Source organism: Neofelis nebulosa, chromosome 15, assembly GCF_028018385.1.
Source record: "Neofelis nebulosa isolate mNeoNeb1 chromosome 15, mNeoNeb1.pri, whole genome shotgun sequence".
NCBI lineage: Eukaryota > Metazoa > Chordata > Mammalia > Carnivora > Felidae > Neofelis > Neofelis nebulosa.
This window is the reverse complement of record NC_080796.1, coordinates 29,050,152-29,068,458: the sequence shown is the minus strand read 5'-3', so window position 1 is coordinate 29,068,458 and position 18,307 is coordinate 29,050,152. Positions and strand designations below refer to the sequence as shown.

General features: G+C 36.3%; 1 protein-coding gene across 2 annotated transcripts in view; it reads left to right on the top strand.

The window, feature by feature from the left end:
• Positions 1-18,307, top strand: part of HMCN1 (hemicentin 1) — a 481,286-nt gene that overhangs the window by 122,471 nt on the left and 340,508 nt on the right. For both annotated transcript variants that reach the window (XM_058700608.1, XM_058700606.1), the window contains exons 3-4: positions 1,529-1,687; positions 3,409-3,531. In XM_058700608.1, the coding sequence (XP_058556591.1) occupies positions 1,529-1,687; positions 3,409-3,531 (282 nt within the window). The remainder of the gene's footprint in view (positions 1-1,528; positions 1,688-3,408; positions 3,532-18,307) is intronic.

Genomic DNA, 18,307 nt, shown 5'->3' with positions numbered 1-18,307 from the left:
TCCTAGTGGGGTGTTAAGCAGTTTATTGGTTGCTCAAAACATATTGGTTGAAAGTCCATTCCCATGGCCCTGTAGTTATTGACATCTATGCTAAGGAAGTAACCAGACATTTTATATATATACATAAAATAAAATAGATTTGTATTTCCAAATTTATAGTAGAGGAAAATTTGGAAGAGCATTAATGTTCAACAGTAGAGAAATGGCTGACTAAATTATGGGATGTAGACATAATGGAATATTATGCAATCATTTAAGCCTGTGATATTTTTTAAACTTTTTTTAATGTCTATTTTGGGAGAGAGAAACAGATCATGGGTGGGTGAGGGGCAGAACGAGCGGGAGACACAGAATCTGAAGCAAACTCCAGGCTCTGAGCTCTCAGCACAGAGCCTGATGCAGGGCTCGATCTCACAAACTGCGAGATCATGATCTGAGCCAAAGTTAGATGCTTAATCAACTGAGCCACCCAGGTGCCCCCAAAACCTGTGATTTTGAAGAACATTGATAACATGGAACATAAGAATAATAATCATAAATGTAAAATATATAAAACTGTAAATACAGCATACTTACAGTTTTATCTATAAACCCCTATAATTTTGAATGAAATAAATGTGACAAGAATTCTTCTTAGGATGAGGACTATTTTTGTTTAGGAAAATATATGGAGCCTATGCAAGTAGAAAATAAAACAGAGATCATGTGTTCGTAGGAAAAATGAAGCAGAGTGAAAAGGGTGACAAAGGGTGTATTTTATATAAGGTGGACATGGATGGTTTCTCTGAAAGGTAACATCTGAGCAAAAACTCAAGTGGGAGTTCTATATATGGTATATATATATGGTGTATGTATATATATGGTATATATGGTTATATATACGGTATATGGGAGATATACCAGTATGTTTGTTTGCTGGTGGGAATGATCCAGTAAAGGAGGGATTTTTGGCAGTGGAGTAGAGAGAAGGGACAGCCAGAGAGGGGACACACAGGAGCTATGTCTTTGATTAGGCACACGTGAGTAGTTAGCCTTAGCTATGTCTAGATGATTCCTTCACCGTGAAGGCAAGGTGGGTGGCTGCTATTACAGGTAGGTTCATAGACACCATGGTGGGAGTTCATGAAAGTTCTCTTCTGATTGCTAATCTTTTCCCAGTACAGTAGAAACAAGGTCATCAAATGAGGGATAAGAAAAGAGGCATGTCATGAAATAGTCATATAAGGGAATGAGAAAGTGAGTCAACATTTAATTAGATAAAAAGTATATAACAATTTCTATTATTTTGTGTATTTTGGGTGAGTTTTTAATTTATCCATAAATACAGGTTTTTTTTTCTATCTCTACATAACTCTATATCTTTTCCATCTCCTGGCAACTAAAGTAATTAATACAGTGGCAAACTGATAGAAAATAAATGTGAAGAGAACTTGTTCAGTTCTGGAGCTTCTAGAGCAACTTATCGTAACTAAAATATTTTCTTTTTTGTTGTTAAATAATTGCACTTTTTTTCTCTGCTCCTCAACAGGGTGGTGGTGATTGTCCAGAAATGAGTATTGGAGCTATAAAAATTGCCTTGGAAATTTCTCTTCCGGGGTCTTTCATCTATGTTTTCACTGATGCACGGTCCAAGGATTATCGGCTCACTCATGAAGTGCTACAGCTTATCCAACAGAAACAGTCACAAGTGAGTAGGAATCAGCCCCCAAATTTTCAATCTGAATACAGCTGGAAGGAATTCAGGCATACCTTGGAGATATTGTGGGTTCAGTTCTGACTACCACAATTAAGCAGATATCACAATAAAGTCAAATGAATTTTTTAGCTTCCCAGTGTACATAAAAGTTTTGTTTACATTGTAGTCTACTCTCTTAAGTGTGAAATATTATCATGTCTAGAAAAACAATATATATACTTTAAAAATGCTTCATTACTGGACAGTGCTAACCATCATCTGAGCAAGTCATACTCACTGATCACAAATCACCATAGCAAACATACTAATAATGAAAAAGTTTGAAATACTGTGAGAATTACCAGAATGTGACACAGAGACATGAAGCGAGCAAATGCCATTGGAAAAGTCGTGCTGATAGATTTGCTCAATGCAGGGTTGCCACAAACCTCCAATTTGTAAAAAACAAATAAACAAAAAAAAAACACAGTATCTGTGAAGCACAATAAAGCAAAGCACAATAAAACAAGGTATATACCTGTATGGCACGTGAGAGGTTGCCTCTCCTCTTTGTCTATACTTTGTGTGGCAAAAATCAATAATTACAACTATTGATCTGTATATATGTTCTCCAATATACATGTGCCATTTAATTTAAACATAAGTGGATATGTAGTATTTGTGCATATTAATACCTTGTTTTTTAATATAGAGAGGAAATGATGGGGGATTAATGAAAGTTCTTTCTTTTTTTTTTAATGTTTTTATTTACTTTTGAAAGACAGAGAGAGAGAGCCAGTGGGGGAGGGGCAGAGAGAGAGGGAGACACAGAATCCCAAGCAGGCTCCAGGCTCTGAGCCGTCAGCACAGAGCCTGACGCAGGGCTCGAACCCACAGACTGTGAAATCATGACCTGAGCGGAAGTTGGACACTCAACCAATTGAGCCACCCAGGCACCCCAAAAGTTCTTCTTTCTATCTTACCCCTAGAATTGACAAGAGCATAGACCTACAAAGAAGGCCTGTGTCTCAAATATCACCTCCTATGTGGAATCTTGTCTGAGTCAGACTTACTCATTGTATCAGTTAGCTATTCCTGTGTAACAAACTGTTCTACTCTCAGTGGCTTAAAACATATTTGCAGGGCTCCATTGGTATAGGCAAGGCTTGCTCACTTGTGTGTCTGGGGATAGTTTGGGTTTAACTTATCTAGGCTGATCTTTGGGGTGACTTGGCTCTGTCTCACGGGTTTCTCACTTTTTTTTTTTTTTGAGACCAGTAGGCTTGTTTAGGCATGTTCTTTTTATGGCCAAGGCAGAAGCACCAGAGACCAAGGGGAAATATACAAGGCCTCTTGCATGTAGGCTCAGAACTGATAGAATGTCCCTTTTGCCTTGGGCTGCTGCCCAAAGCAAATCACATGTCCACGCTTTGATTTGGAGATGACAAATTAAGCTCCACCTCTTAAGTAAGAGGGACTTCAAACACTTTTTCAAAATGCATATAGAGTGGAATATATATATTATATATTGTATATTAATTATACATGTATGGTATTATAGACATATGTATGTATCTGTATATGTATATGTATATTATATATGTAAGATGTATATATAATATATATGTATTCCAGTTTAATAGTAATATGTTAACACATAATAGCTAGTCAATAAATACATATTGATTTATGAAAACCCTTTAAACTGTCTTCTTTTTTTAAAAAAATTATAGGTTGTATTTGTGCTCACTGGAGACTGTGATGACAGGGGCCATATTGGATATAAGGTCTATGAAGAAATTGCCTCTACAAGTTCTGGTCAAGTGTTCCATCTGGACAAAAAACAAGTTAATGAGGTCAGTTTAATCAAGTGGGTCTGCTTTATTATTAACTACATTACCATAATTAGTTAAGCTGACCTAATTGTGACAGATATGATTTCAAAAACAGTTTGCAAAGAGATTTTTGTTCCCCGCCCTAGTCCACAGGTCAATAAAAGTATTAAACCAATGTGGAGAAGCATAGATTTGTATAGTATTAGTTTATGCATTGTATTCTATACTGATGTATTATTTAGATTTAAGCATAAATGTATTTAAAATTTATTCAACAGGAATTGAAAATTTTTGTAGATCTTGTTTAGTAAAGTCAATTTGTATTTCTGATACACAGCTTTTGAATAATTGGTAAAATAAGGTGTGATAGTTTACTGAAGTCGAATATGAAAGAGTTATTGAGCAAAATTCTAATGATGTTAATCTCTAAGATTAAAAGTAAAAAAAACTATAAGTGAGTAACTTATGTAGTTAATTAAAATTTTTTATGGTAATAAAATCTATAACTTACATACTAAGAAAATCTTGGTATTTTCTAAAAAAGGATTTGAGATATGTCTGTCACAATTCCTTCTCCTTTCTGTTACCTTGTTGTGGCCTCACTATGGTAAGAATTAATTAATTAATTAATTAATTAATCTATTTATCTATCCATCCGTCTATCTGTCTATCTTCCATTTAAGTTTCTAGGAGCATGCCAGTGCTAAGATAAGGTTTTATGTAGGCACAATTCACATTTGATTGATGTGGTTACTGTTATCCAAACAAGTTCTATTAATTTCATAACAGATTCCTTTGAGTCTTGAATGAAATGGTTCAGTAATTCTTCTTATACCTAAAGAATTCTTATTACATCATGGTGGAAATAATAGGACATTGCAACTTTCTAGAATAATATCTAGCAAAAATATTTTTATCAGCATATGATATACAAACTTGGAAGGTTATTTTAGTGTAAAAAGTCTTTTGTTGGAAGAAACAGCCTTAAGAAGGTTATGGCTTGAGTCCATATTGTGTCCATGATAGAGATTCTGAAATGCCTGGGCAGGGTCTGACAACTACAAGGGGATCCTTTAGCAGTTATTTGTATGAACATTTGCATGAGAATTTGGGAACCTAGAAAGAAAAGAATTGGGGAAGAGTGCAAGACTTTCACAGGACCTGGGTTTCTTTAATTTTTTTTTTAATGTTTATTTATTTTTGAGAAAGAGACACACACAGAGTGTGAGTGGGGAAGGGTCAGAGAGAGAGGGACACACAGAATCCGAAGCAGGCTCCAGGCTCAGAGCAGTCAGCACATAGCCCACCTGACCCAGGGCTCCAACTCACAAACTGTGAGATCCTGACCTGAACTGAAGTCGGCCACTTAACCAACTGAGCCACCCAGGCGCCCCCAGGACCTGGATTTCTTGTCCCATCCCGTCGGCTATGTTTGACCTTAATGTGAAGGAAAGCCCTCTTGTAGTGGTTTTTAATCTGGAATTGTATAACACTCTGGGGTACAGTCAATATCATCAGCACAAAGTAGAGGGTATAAGTAAGGAGAGTACTGCTTTCTCTTGCATCAGTGAGGACACCACCTGCTCTGGGTGTTGTGAAGTTCCAGATTAAAAGTGACAGTGGTCTTCTGCAGAAAAATGGGGCAGAAGATGCCATTCCCAGTGGACATGGTGGTTCTGGCAGAAAGTGCTAGAGAAGAGAATAGGCGAGAAGAGACATGGCTGGCACCTCGGGCATTTGAAAGAACAGTTGTTCAAACCTGTGAGTAGTCAGGCACAACTTGGAGCTTCCCAAAACAAATTGGATGAACTTTTAGGGAGAACCATAGGACTTTATTAGGAATTGGGCCCCAGAGCTAGAAAATAACATGGTGGGTCTCATAAATGTAACTCCCATTTATATCCACATACCCAGGGAAAATGGACTAACACAAAATTGAAAATATTATTGTTGTCTTAAATGGAAAAAATAAGCCCTACAAAGATACAAACTTTAGTTATTAAATAAATGGCGTGATGAATAATTTTTGTGGTCCTAATAATTTTTAACAATTCTGACAATTACCAAGTAATTTACAAGAATAACAATTTATGAAAACTTGATATAAATTGCCGAAAATTATAGATACAGATATATAACAGAAATTTAACCCGCTGATATTTTGACCTTGAAATTTAGCTTAGGCAGAATAGGACTAAAGAGAAGCATTGCTAAAATTGTCCATTTTTATAAATTGAAATTTGAAGCCAACAGGGTGAGCCTTAATTTAGCTGTCCATCATGGGAATCCCAACCCCCTCACCATCTGGTTCAAGAAAGATCATCTCATCTACTTTGGGCCACTTGAGACTCAAGAGGAATTTAACTGGAGTCATCTTGAAAAAATTCTCTTCTAGATATTATCCTGTATGGATGTGAATCCCAGACCTGATGCAGGCATCTTCATATAATTCTGAGAATTAAACAAATGTAAGGGAGAGTAAGAAGCTAAGAAAATCCAAAGCCTGTGGGTTAAGTCAACACTCAATCCCATCCTACTGCTAAGCCTCCAGAGTTAAGGAAATGACCGTTTTGCTTAAGCCAATTGGAAGCGAGTATTCAGTTACCTAAAGATAAATGTATCCCAAATGAAAAGAATTCTATATTCCTTCATGACATGGTCTCTTTAAACTCCACTTTCCTAATTTGTAAAACAGGGAGAATAGACTTATCCATTTTGGAAAGTTATTATAAGATTAGATAAGATAATGCGTGTAAAATGTTTCAAACAAGTTCTGGTACAGGGTAAGTGCCCAATAAATGTTAACTAGTATTTTTATAATCCTCACAATGTTATTTTGCTTTCAAAGTGGAGAAATTGTGCCCCTATATTTTTTAGAAACCAGATGGCTAGCTATTGCTAGGAAATACATTTACTCAAATGGGAAAAGGCTGGAGAGATTTTTTTTTTTTTTTTGTATTTCCTGTGTGAGGAAAGATACTGTGAAGGGATTACTGGAAACTGTATATGCCAATGCTTTCCTTAAAGAAAGCCACCAAGGTAGAAGATTTTGTTAACAAAAAGCAGAGTGACAGAGTTAAAATTGGATTTGCAGAATTTTTAGCATATAATTTAGCCATTTTTCTTTTCTCATTGCTCCAAATTCTCCTATTATATAAACATAAACAACTCTGGGAAAAATTGATGATACATTGATAGCTGCACATTTAACATACGTGAGAACTGCAGGAGGGCCACACGTGTGCTTAGTCCTTACATTTTACTCAAAAGTGATTTTTCATCTCTTATTTCTAATGAAAATTGTGAAATATTATGCTTTATCCTCTCTAGTTCATCAATTTCCTAACCTAGTGGGATATTTTTTGTATCAACTTTCTCTTGAGATAACTTGAAGTTTCCGCTTTCTTCTTCTTTTTTTTTTAAATAATAATTAAGTAGAGTATCTTTCATCTTTATTTAACATAAAAGAAACCAAAGTGAAGAAATTATTTGCCAAGCATCAGTCTATAAATCATCGTACGGTATTACATTTTGGAAACACAAGTTAAGACACATCTCAAGGATGTACTTAATTCACCTTTGAAGTTGAAAAAGGAACTAAATAGTCTTACTTGTCCATTTCTTTGTAAACTGGGTTATTATCAATGGATCTAATTAATGCTTCCTTAGGTATAAGAAACGTCCAAGTTTGAAATCTCAAAGTTACCCACAGATGTTATATTCTTCGTCAAAGAAGCTAATGCAATGTTCTGAATTGCCCCAATGCCCCAATGTTCTGGATTTCCCCATTCTTTTTCCCTACCTCTCCCAATTCACATCTCCAAACACTCTCCTCCTGTCTCTCCCTATCCTCCTACAAAAAACCTTCCACCTGGACATCCTGGCCCTATGGATTGGTCTAACTCCCTACTTGAAAGTAATGCTGGCTGTATTATATCAGAAGGGAGTTTTATTAAATAAAGGAATCATTGTCAACTAATTTATATTTTTTGAAGGACATAAATGATGATATTTGGAAGTCTCTCAGTAAATCTTAACGACTATCTTATCATGTAACATGCAGGTCTTTGGTATAAGATGTATTAATTCCAGCGGTCCTTCCAGCACTTAATGCTTTCTTTGGGAGAGGCTCCTGTGCTGCTCTGTTTGGAACGGGCAGACTTTTCCTCATTCTCTATTAGACATGAAAGGCTCCCATGATTCTTTCCTTTTCTCGGGCTAAGAAAATAATAATAGTATCAATTTAGATGATCGAGTGCTTGATATGGCCATTCAATAAGAGTTTAATTTTATTTCATTTAATCTTTACCATATAAGGAAGACAGCATGATCATAAACCTCAATTCATAAATGAGGGAACTGAAGCATAGGAAAGCAGAGCATCTTGCTCAAGGTTAAATTGAACTTAGGGGACATACTTAGTCTTTCTCCTCAGATGATACCCTTGACCACCATAAGTCCCTGCCTGTGATTTCCACTTTTTTTTTTATCAGAGGATGCATTTCTTTAAGTAAAATTAGCACACAATGTTATATTAGTTTCAGGTGTATAATATAGTGGTTGGAAAATTCTATGCATTATTCATTGCTCACCACGATAAGTGTGGTCATCTATAACCATACAGCATTATTACAATATTATTGACTATATTCCCTATGTTGTACTTTTAATCTCTGTGACTTATTTATTTTATAACTGGAAGCTTTTGCTTCTTAAGTCCCTTTATCTGTTTCACCTACTCCCCTACCCACCTCCCATTTGGCAACTACCAGTTTGCTGTCTGTGTTTAAGAGTCTGTTTTTGCTTGTTTGTTCATTGGTTTTGCTTTTTAGATTTTACATATAAGTGAATGCCTTCTTTCACTTAACATTATACCCGCAAGGTCCATCTATGTTGTTGCAATTGACAAGACATCATTCTTTTTTTATGGCTCAGCAGTATTCCAGTGTGTGTGTACGTGCACATGCGTGCAAACGTGTGTATATGTGTGTCATATCTTCTTTATTCATCTATTGATGGACACTTGGGTTGTTTCCTTATCTTGGCTATTGTAAATAATGCTTCAATAAGCATAGGGGTTTATTTGAGTTAGTGTTTTCATTTTCTTTGGGTCCAGTAGTGGGATTACTGGACTATATGGTATTTCTATTTTTAACTTTTTGAGGAACACCCATATTGCTTTCCACAGTGCCTACACCAATTTACATTCCTACAAACAGTGCATGATGGTTCTTTTTTCTCCTCGCCAACCCTTGTTATTTCTTGTCTTTTGGGTACTAGCCATTCTGACTGCTATGGAGTGATAACTCATTGTGGTTTTGATTTGCATTTCCCTAATGGTTTGTGATGTTGAGACTTTTTCATGTACCTGTTGGCCATCTATATGTCTTCTTTGGAAAAATTTCCAAATGAAGCTGTATAAACGTTCATGTACAAGTGTTTGCATGGACATATGCTTTCATTTCTTTTGTATAAATACCAAAGTGGAGAACGACTGAATCAGATGATAGTATGTCAAGTGACAGTCTTACGCCTAATCTATGAAAGATCCTAACATCCTGGCAACAAAAAAGCCTCATAGATGAGAGATTACTGGATATATTTCTCTTGCTAGTTTTATGCTTATTTTCACTGGTTCATGCTGATATTAGAAAGACTGTTAACTTTGCTGGAGTGTGAATTCAGCAAAACCCCTTCCTGCCACTTTGGCCAAAGATCCCTTGTGACTACAATTCAGACCAAGAGCTTTCTGCATAAAGCTTAATGATGAGACTCTGAAACCCAGAGTTTTGAACAATTAATACTCTGGAGTGAGGTATCCGCCATTTTATTTTCCCTTATTCTGAGTTTCACTCCACACGTTATTTCAGAAACATAACCTTACTGCTGACCTTGAAAATAAGTAGAAACGGGTGTTTCCTCTGAAATTTGAAAATGTATCAGAGACAATTATAACATTCTAGAAAACTACAGGAAATGTTAGAAAACAATGTGTGAATGTTTCCACTTATTCATTCTTTGACTTCACCTAATTAAATGTTGAAAATGAAGTGTGGAACTCAGAGCTCATACTTTAAAATGATATGAAGTCTTTACATCCAAAAATACACCAAAAAGGAATATTTATCCTAGTTCCAGTAGAATACTTTCTTTTTCTATTATGCTGAGATTGACATGTTATCCTCATGAATGTGTGTGGGGAACCTCTCATACTCCTGTCACATTGTTACCTTATCCCTCCAAGGCACCTAGGAGTCATTAATTAATTAAACTACTGATATGGCTATACGAAGTCATGTGTACTTTTTGTTTCTATTTGCTTAGAAAAAATAAAACATAACACAGTTTATTATTTAAAAATTATTTATTACAGACCTCTGAGCATGTGAACGGTATTTAAAAATGACATTGATATTGTGCATAGGACATAATATTCTTTGCAAGTGGAGAAAAGAAAAAGATGACTTTTCTCCGTAGAATCTTACTTAGGCAGAAAATACCAAGAGTCAAGTGGAGCCCTCCTGTCATGTGGAGCAGTGGGGAATGGGAAGTGGGGAATGCATTGTTTAAAAGGATGAGCCTGTAAAAAATGAGAATGTCTGTCTTCCATTTTATGGTTTCATGTATTGGCTCTGGGAACTGGTTGAAGCACTAGGTACAAACTATGGCAGTGTATTCTATGAAGGCAGTGGAGTCATATCTATAAAACAAAACTCGTGAAATTTAGAAAACAATGGAGAGAGAAGCTTATATAAATGTCTGAAAGAATATTTCTGAAAAGAAAAGAAAGATGTGTTAAGGGCAGATGGTAGTGATTAGGTTACATGCATTCAACAGAACCATAACAATAGAAAAAGAAACAAACTGTTTTCTTAGTTGACTCTATTTTTTTTAATATGAAATTTATTGTCAAATTGGTCTCCGTACAACACCCAGTGCTCATCCCAACAGGTGCCCTCCCCAACGCCCATCACCCACTTTCCCCTCCCTCCCACCCCCATCAACCCTCAGTTTATTCTCCGTTTTTTTTTCTAATTTATTTTTTTTATTTTTTTTCCAATATATGAAATTTATTGTCAAATTGGTTTCCATATAACACCCAGTGCTCATCCCAAAAGGTGCCCTCCTCAATACCCATCACCCACCCTCCCCACCCTCCCACCCCCCATCAGCCCTCAGTTTGTTCTCAGTTTTTAACAGTCTCCTATGCTTTGGCTCTCTCCCACTCTAACCTCTTTTTTTTGTTGTTGTTTCCTTCCCCTCCCCCATGGGTTTCTGTTAAGTTTCTCAGGATCCACATAAGAGTGAAATCATATGGTATCTGTCTTTCTCTGTATGGCTTATTTCACTTAGCATCACACTCTCCAGTTCCATCCACGTTGCTACAAAAGGCCATATTTCATTCTTTCTCATTGCCACGTAGAATTACTGGGACGTTATGAAGATAAAAAGCTTCTGCACAGCAAAGGAAACAACCAACAAAACTAAAAGGCAACCAACGGAATGGGAAAAGATATTTTCAAATGACATATCAGACAAAGGGCTAGTATCCAAAATCTATAAAGAGCTCACCAAACTCCACACCTGAAAAACAAATAACCCAGTGAAGAAATGGGCAGAAAACATGAATAGACACTTCTCTAAAGAAGACATCCAGATGGCCAACAGGCACATGAAAAGATGTTCAGCGTTGCTCCTTATCAGGGAAATACAAATCAAAACCACACTCAGATATCACTCACGCCAGTCAGAGTGGCCAAAATGAAGAAATCAGGAGACTATAGATGCTGGAGAGGATGTGGAGAAACGGAAACCCTCTTGCACTGTTGGTGGGAATGCAAGTTGGTGCAGCCGCTCTGGAAAGCAGTGTGGAGGTTCCTCAGAAAATTAAAAATAGACCTACCCTATGATCCAGCAATAGCACTGCTAGGAATTTATCCAAGGGATACAGGAGTACTGATGCATAGGGGCACTTGTACCCCAATGTTTATAGCAGCACTCTCAACAATAGCCAAATTATGGAAAGAGTCTAAATGTCCATCAACTGATGAATGGATAAAGAAATTGTGGTTTATATACACAATGGAATATTCTCCGTTTTTAAGAGTCCCTTATGGTTTGCCTCCTTCCCTCTCTGTAACTTTTTTTCCCCCTTCACCTCCCCCATGGTCTTGTGTTAAGTTTCTCAGGATCCACATAAGAGTAAAAACACATGGTATCTATCTTTCTCTCTATGATTTATTTCACTTATCATAACACTCTCCAGTTCCATCCACATTGCTACAAAAGGCCATATTTCATTCTTTCTTATTGCCAAGTAGTATTCCATTGTATATATAAACCACAACTTCTTTATCCATTCATCAGTTGTTGACTCTATTTTGATTAGAAGCTGAAATAAAATGTCGATTTCGACTGTGAGATGTGAGCTTTAATGGTGCCAATCACTCGCATAGCTAACTCTGGGTTTGCAAGAGTCTTAACTATCAAAACATTATGGTGTCAATCTCAAAGTCATTGCAAATTTTATTCAGTCCAAACTGTCTTGAAAGAAATTATCTGTTCTACCCATTTTGAGGGCTTGGGATTTATTTTTATTGGAGTTATGGTGGAGATTAAAGATTTGAATTGAAAGGAAAATGTCCCAAGTGTTTGATATTCAAAACTGAAACAACTTGGGGCGCCTGGGTGGCTCGGTTGGTTAAGCGTCCGACTTCGGCTCAGGTCATGATCTCACGGTCCGTGAGTTCAAGCCCCGCGTCGGGCTCTGTGCTGACTGCTCAGAGCCTGCAGCATGTTTCAGATTCTGTGTCTCCCTCTGTCTCCCTCTCTCTCTGCCCCTCCCCTGTTCATGCTCTGTCTCTCTCTGTCTCAAAAAAATAAATATACGTTAAAAAAAATTAAAAAAAAAAAACAAAAAAAAAATTGAAACAACTTAATCATCACTGAAGTCACTGACTATAGCCTCTTGAAGAGTTCACCTATTGGGATCCACAAAGGAACACAAGGGAATGAAATACATCTGTAGTGTTAAAAGCAAATAAAATTCCATTGGGTCATTTTCACAGAGCCTCAACAATTTGGATATTTCCTTTTATATTTTATCAATTTAAATTTTAAAGGTTTCTTTTGAAACTTTTTGTGTAGAGAGGCATGTGTCTATGGTGAAAGGTATGCCTTTCTTTCTTTGTACACACATAAACATGTGCGCGCATGTATACACGCATGCACACACACACATACATACACACACCAGAGTACATACTATCTTATGGGAATTTAGAAAGAATAAGAGAACTAATACAGTTAAGAGGTTATATACCTGTTGTTTCAAAACAATATTGTATTTGTATGTTTGTATTTGTAAAGATTTTAAATCGTTAAGAAAGCAATTATGTTTCAGTCATCTAAACCAGGGATTATTAAAGACATATGTAACAAGAATTCTTTGTTATATATGTAAAAATCAAGTGAGGTCTTTTGTTGAAAGCATTTTGAAAGGGACCTAATTTTGAATCTTGGGGAAAAGGAATTTTAGAATCATAGCCTCTCCTTTACACAAAGGTGCCTGAATATCTAGGCCAGTTGGCCTAGCTTACCAAGAGATTTGTGTGCCCAGAAGACCAAAGGTCAGTCTTTATCTATCAAAGAAGGGGAAAAATAGAAAGGTCTGATTACTACATCTTTTCTACAGATTAAGAGGTACCTACTGCTAGTATTTTCCTTTAATTATGATAATTAAATAATCTGGCTCAAGGTAATTGGTTGTTGTTAATTTCTAGACATGGAAGAGCTTATAGGTTTTTAATTTTCTTTTCTCAGTTGACTATCCAGGAGTCCTACTATTATGATTACTGTTCTCCTGAAAGAAAAAGTTATAACTTTTGTACTAAACACAGTAGATCAATATTATTTTACCTTGGCAAGAAAAGTCTTGGTTAATACCTTTGACAAAGTAATTATATCAATTAAAAGTAGCTTACTACCTTTGGAGAACACATATGAATTTGTTTTTTGAAAGGCAGTTTAAGGGTTTTCACACACAAAGAATGAAGAAAAGACTGTATTTTAAATACTTCTGTATACTACAAATCCATAGGCAACTTAGAAAACAGTAGGCATATCTAATAAAGTGGTAAGCAGTTCCCTGAAGGTATTAGGTTGTAAATGCTAAATACATCTCATGATTTATCCTCATTTGTACTTTGCTCAGCATAAATAAAAACATTCATCACGGACAATCTAATTTTTATTTTATATTCTGCAGTAGCAAAGAGGAAATGGAAGAGTTAAGAGTCAAAGTAAGGCAAGTTTTATTTAAGAAATTTATGACCTACGGTAAATAAATGGAAATAGGAGTCCATGCTTCATATATTTTCCAGGTTTCCTTATGCATTCCTAGAATGAACCAACTGTAATAGGGTTATAAATGTAAAGTCTTTTGAGAGATGGTATGAGCTACTTTTGAGACCTCCCTTGTAACATTTTGGTTATGATTTGGCTTTGTGACAAAAATTATAAATGGTTTTTCTCTTCTTGCTAAAGGCCCTGAGGTTAGGGGGAAGTACGTTAAGGTCATTTACCATATAATTTAAGCAGCTTGGTGTGAGTGAATGAGTAAATAAAATGGAAAAAAAAAAACCTTTCAAAATAGGTGCTAATAATTTATTTACTTTAAAAGTATCATCATTGGGTTATTTTATAAACTTTTAAATTATGAACTTAGAAAAAAGATACATGGTATGGTTAAACCATTTAAAATTTTAAAATTAGTTTCTGTGATTAAGAAGAGAGTTTCCAGGAATTAGTGAAACTGTTTATGAAAATGTGGCCATTGTTCATTCAAATAATATTTATGAAATTAATAAATTAACTCAATATGATAAAGTTTAAATAATTAATAAAAAGCAAGTAAAATTATTATTGAAAATGATGTTAAAATTATATGTCTGGTAAGATATTTATTTACATATATATGCATATTTCTAGAATAAAATGGAAAAGCCATACCCAAAATGTTGATGGCAATCACTGGATAGTATAACTATAGGTAATTTTAATATTTTTTTCTTTAATGTGCCTTATTTTTTTTTTTTTCCCAACATTTTTAATTTATTTTTGGGACAGAGAGAGACAGAGCATGAACGGGGGAGGGGCAGAGAGAGAGGGAGACACAGAATCGGAAACAGGCTCCAGGCTCCGAGCCATCAGCCCAGAGCCTGACGCGGGGCTCGAACTCACGGACCGCGAGATCATGACCTGGCTGAAGTCGGACGCTTAACCGACTGCGCCACCCAGGCGCCCCAAATGTGCCTTATTTTTAAAATAATGAATATATTATGTTTTTAAATAAAGGAAAAGAGTGAAGGCATTGTCACTTAAAAAAAACAAAATTTCATTTGTTTTGTTTCTCAAATTCCATATATGAGTGAAATCATATGGTATTTATCTTTTTTTGACTGACTTATTTTAGCATAATCTTATCAGTATCTTAGCATAATCCTGTCTAGCTCCATCCATGTCATCGCAAATGGCAAGATTTCATTCATTTTTTTTGGCTGAGTAATATTCCATTGTGTGTATGTGTGTGTGTGTGTGTGTGTGTGTGTGTGTGTGTATGTGTGATCTAAACACAGTAGATCAATATTATTTTACCATTGCAAGAAATGATAAACACATAGATCACACATACACACACACACACACACACCACATCCTCTTTATCCATTCGTGAATCGATGGCCACTTGGGCTGTTTCTGTGATTTGGCTGTTGTAGCATAAGCTGTTATAAACAAATGAGCAAAAGTGAAAAAAGAGAGAGGCAAACCAAGACACAGATGCTTAACTATGGAGAACAAACTGATGGTTACCAGAGGGGACATAGGTGGGCAGATGGGTTAAATGGATGATGGGGTTTAAAGAGGGCACTTGTGATGCGCACTGGGTGTTGTGTGGGAATGCTGAATCACTGAATTGTACACCTAAAAGTAATGTTACACTGTATGTTAACTCACTGGAAGTTAAATAAAAACTTAAAAAAAAAGAAAGGAAAATTTCAAATACACTCCACATACTTCCAGAACAGATTCATAAGCAAGGCTCTGTGTTGTGTGTTCTGGGGACGCTAGGATGAATCACACATAGGTCTGGTGTCTGCAGATGTCAGATTCTGGAATCTAGGAGGAGAGAGATCAAGTCTTTCCTAGGCAAAAGCGAAGTGAAAAGGCACACTCCTCTTTCTAAATTTTGCTTCTTCCTCAAGAGTAGACCTTTTCTTCTTTATCTTCTTGAGTGACATTTATTTCCTTTTTTCCCCTCATATGTATTTATTCTGTAGTCTTTAACTTTCACTATCTCCACCCAGTTAGAATTGTTCTCTTCGTGTCATCCAATGACTGTTGCCTCCATCCTCATTGTTTGTAAAATGTGACACTGTTGAGCATTTTGAACTTTTTTCACTCTTTCGCCCCAAGGACCCATGATATGATGTTGTTCCCAACAGATCTCCATTCCTTTTCTGCTTACGTTGCTGGTACTTCTTCCTCCTCTTATTCTAAATGTTTGTGTTTCTCAACCTTGGCCAGCCTCTTTATCTTTCTATCATAATTCGGTCTTTTCTTCCTTTCTCTGCATGGCTTCTTTTCTCAGTTCACTAAGACCTCTACTTCATTGTTTCTTCTTCCTGATAGCATTATTTAAAATAACACTCCTCATTTTGTGTTATACTTCCCATTACCTTCATTTATGGTAACATTGCTGTTTACCTACTATTATGTTACCTATCAATTGTTCATGCCTAAAACAGTGTTTGACACATAGTATGTGCTCAATTAATAGTTATTATATAAATGTTTGAATGAATGAATCTCACTAATTTTCTTTTACTCTGTGCAGATAATGTCCAAACCTCCAATCCTGACTGCCTCCTCAACTTTCGTCCTGTATTCCAGCTCTCTTTGGTCCTCTTAACCTTACCACATGGCCCATTCTAAGTTAGAATCTCCCCATTAGACATGTTCATCATTAGAGTTACCCTTTGCTCTTGATGTTCCCACTTTTCTTACAGTCACCTCAGCATAAGTGACCTGAGTCAGTCATCCTTGATACCTTCTCTTTTTCTGCTGTTTACATTCAGTTGGCTATTAAAATATTTTCCATTCTATTTTCATACTAGCCTTCTCAGTCAACCCATCCTTTCCTCACCTAATGTCTCATTTATCTTTGGCCATATGACATTTTCAATTATTTCTCTACCATTCTCTCATTTATTTATATCTTCATTTGTTGCTTTACCCATTTGTGCATTCAACAAAAATTATTGAGGCCTACTTACTATGTATTAGGCTTTAAGAATTCAATATTGATCAAAAAATAGATATAATACATGTTTTCATGATGCAGAAGGGTTATAGAGGGGGCAACTGAGTAAGGACTAGAGGACTTGGAGATTATGGTAAGAAAATGAGATGTCTAGAAGAGCCCTCATTGAGGACAGGTTCCATAGTGTGGCCATGGAAGTTTGTGACTGAAATGAAACAATAATCAGGGTTACAGGAGGTGAGTAGGTCAGAGTATTCAGGGTTTGGCAAACTGGATCCGTTGTCTGTGTGAATGTGGAAAGCACTGAGGTGACAGCGAGACATGGGATGGAAAGACAGTGGGCTAGGTGTCATAGTCTTCAGTAAATGAGGAACAGCAGCAACAGAACAATAAAGATGGATGGCACAAGTCTCAGTGGAGCAGGATTTTCCTCAGGGTGGGGCAAGTAGGAGTGAGGAAAGAGAAGGCTGTTCCAGGTCCAATCTCTAAGATATATGGGGTTAGAAGAATGGGCAGCCTTCCTTAAAGAGAGCTGTTGGAGAAGAGACTAGTTCAGATGAGAGACTTTTTTTTTTTGAGGATAGGAATTTGAATTTTTCATGAAGACTGGGAATAAGAGGGTCCAACAATGGAATGGAGTTTTTAGAAATCACAGCGAAGAACTTTGGGTTAGAAAGACAGTAAAGAATTAGGTTAATGGAGAGAAAACACAGAACAGAATCTGGAAGAAAGTATAAAAAAGTGACTGATAGTTGTGGGTACTTTCATCCTGGAGGATCATCCTAGAGTTTAATGTAGATGTGAGTCACGGTGAGTTCAGTTTTAATGTACTTTTCTTAGTTCCCCTGGTTCATAGTGTTTTCTCCTCTGAGACTTTGGATTGGCTGTTCCTTCTTCCCAGAAAACTTTCCAGGCTGTGCACCAATAACCAACCACCAACCCCTCGTCTTCATTTATCTGGCTAATTTCCTCTCATCCTTCAAAATCATGTTGGATCTGATTTCCCTCAAGGCCCTCTCTGAATTCTCAAATCTGTGCCTCTCCTTTGTTCTTCTCTCATCTTATAATCATGTTGTATTATGGTAACAGTGGATCTACCACAATAAGCTGTAAACTTCACCTGAGCAAGAACTGCTTTTGTTTTTATATCTCTGCTGCCTATCAGAGTGCCAAGCATATAATAAATTAGTAGATACTTAATATCTGTTTACTGAATACATGAAAATTGAAAAGTAGAACAAAGTTGAGATTTGGACTAGGAGAAATCCACACTGATTTCCACATTCACATAAAATCTCAGGTCTGCTATTTGTTAATTATGATAATCATAGAAAATTGAGGAAGAAAGGAATTGTCTTGCTAATAGTTTTACTGTGCACAGGGAGGCCCTATATCAGAATTTATTGATGTCCCATGTAAGCTGGGATGCTGATTCTAAATCAGAGCATGACCAAGGATTCAGGTACCCTGACTCAG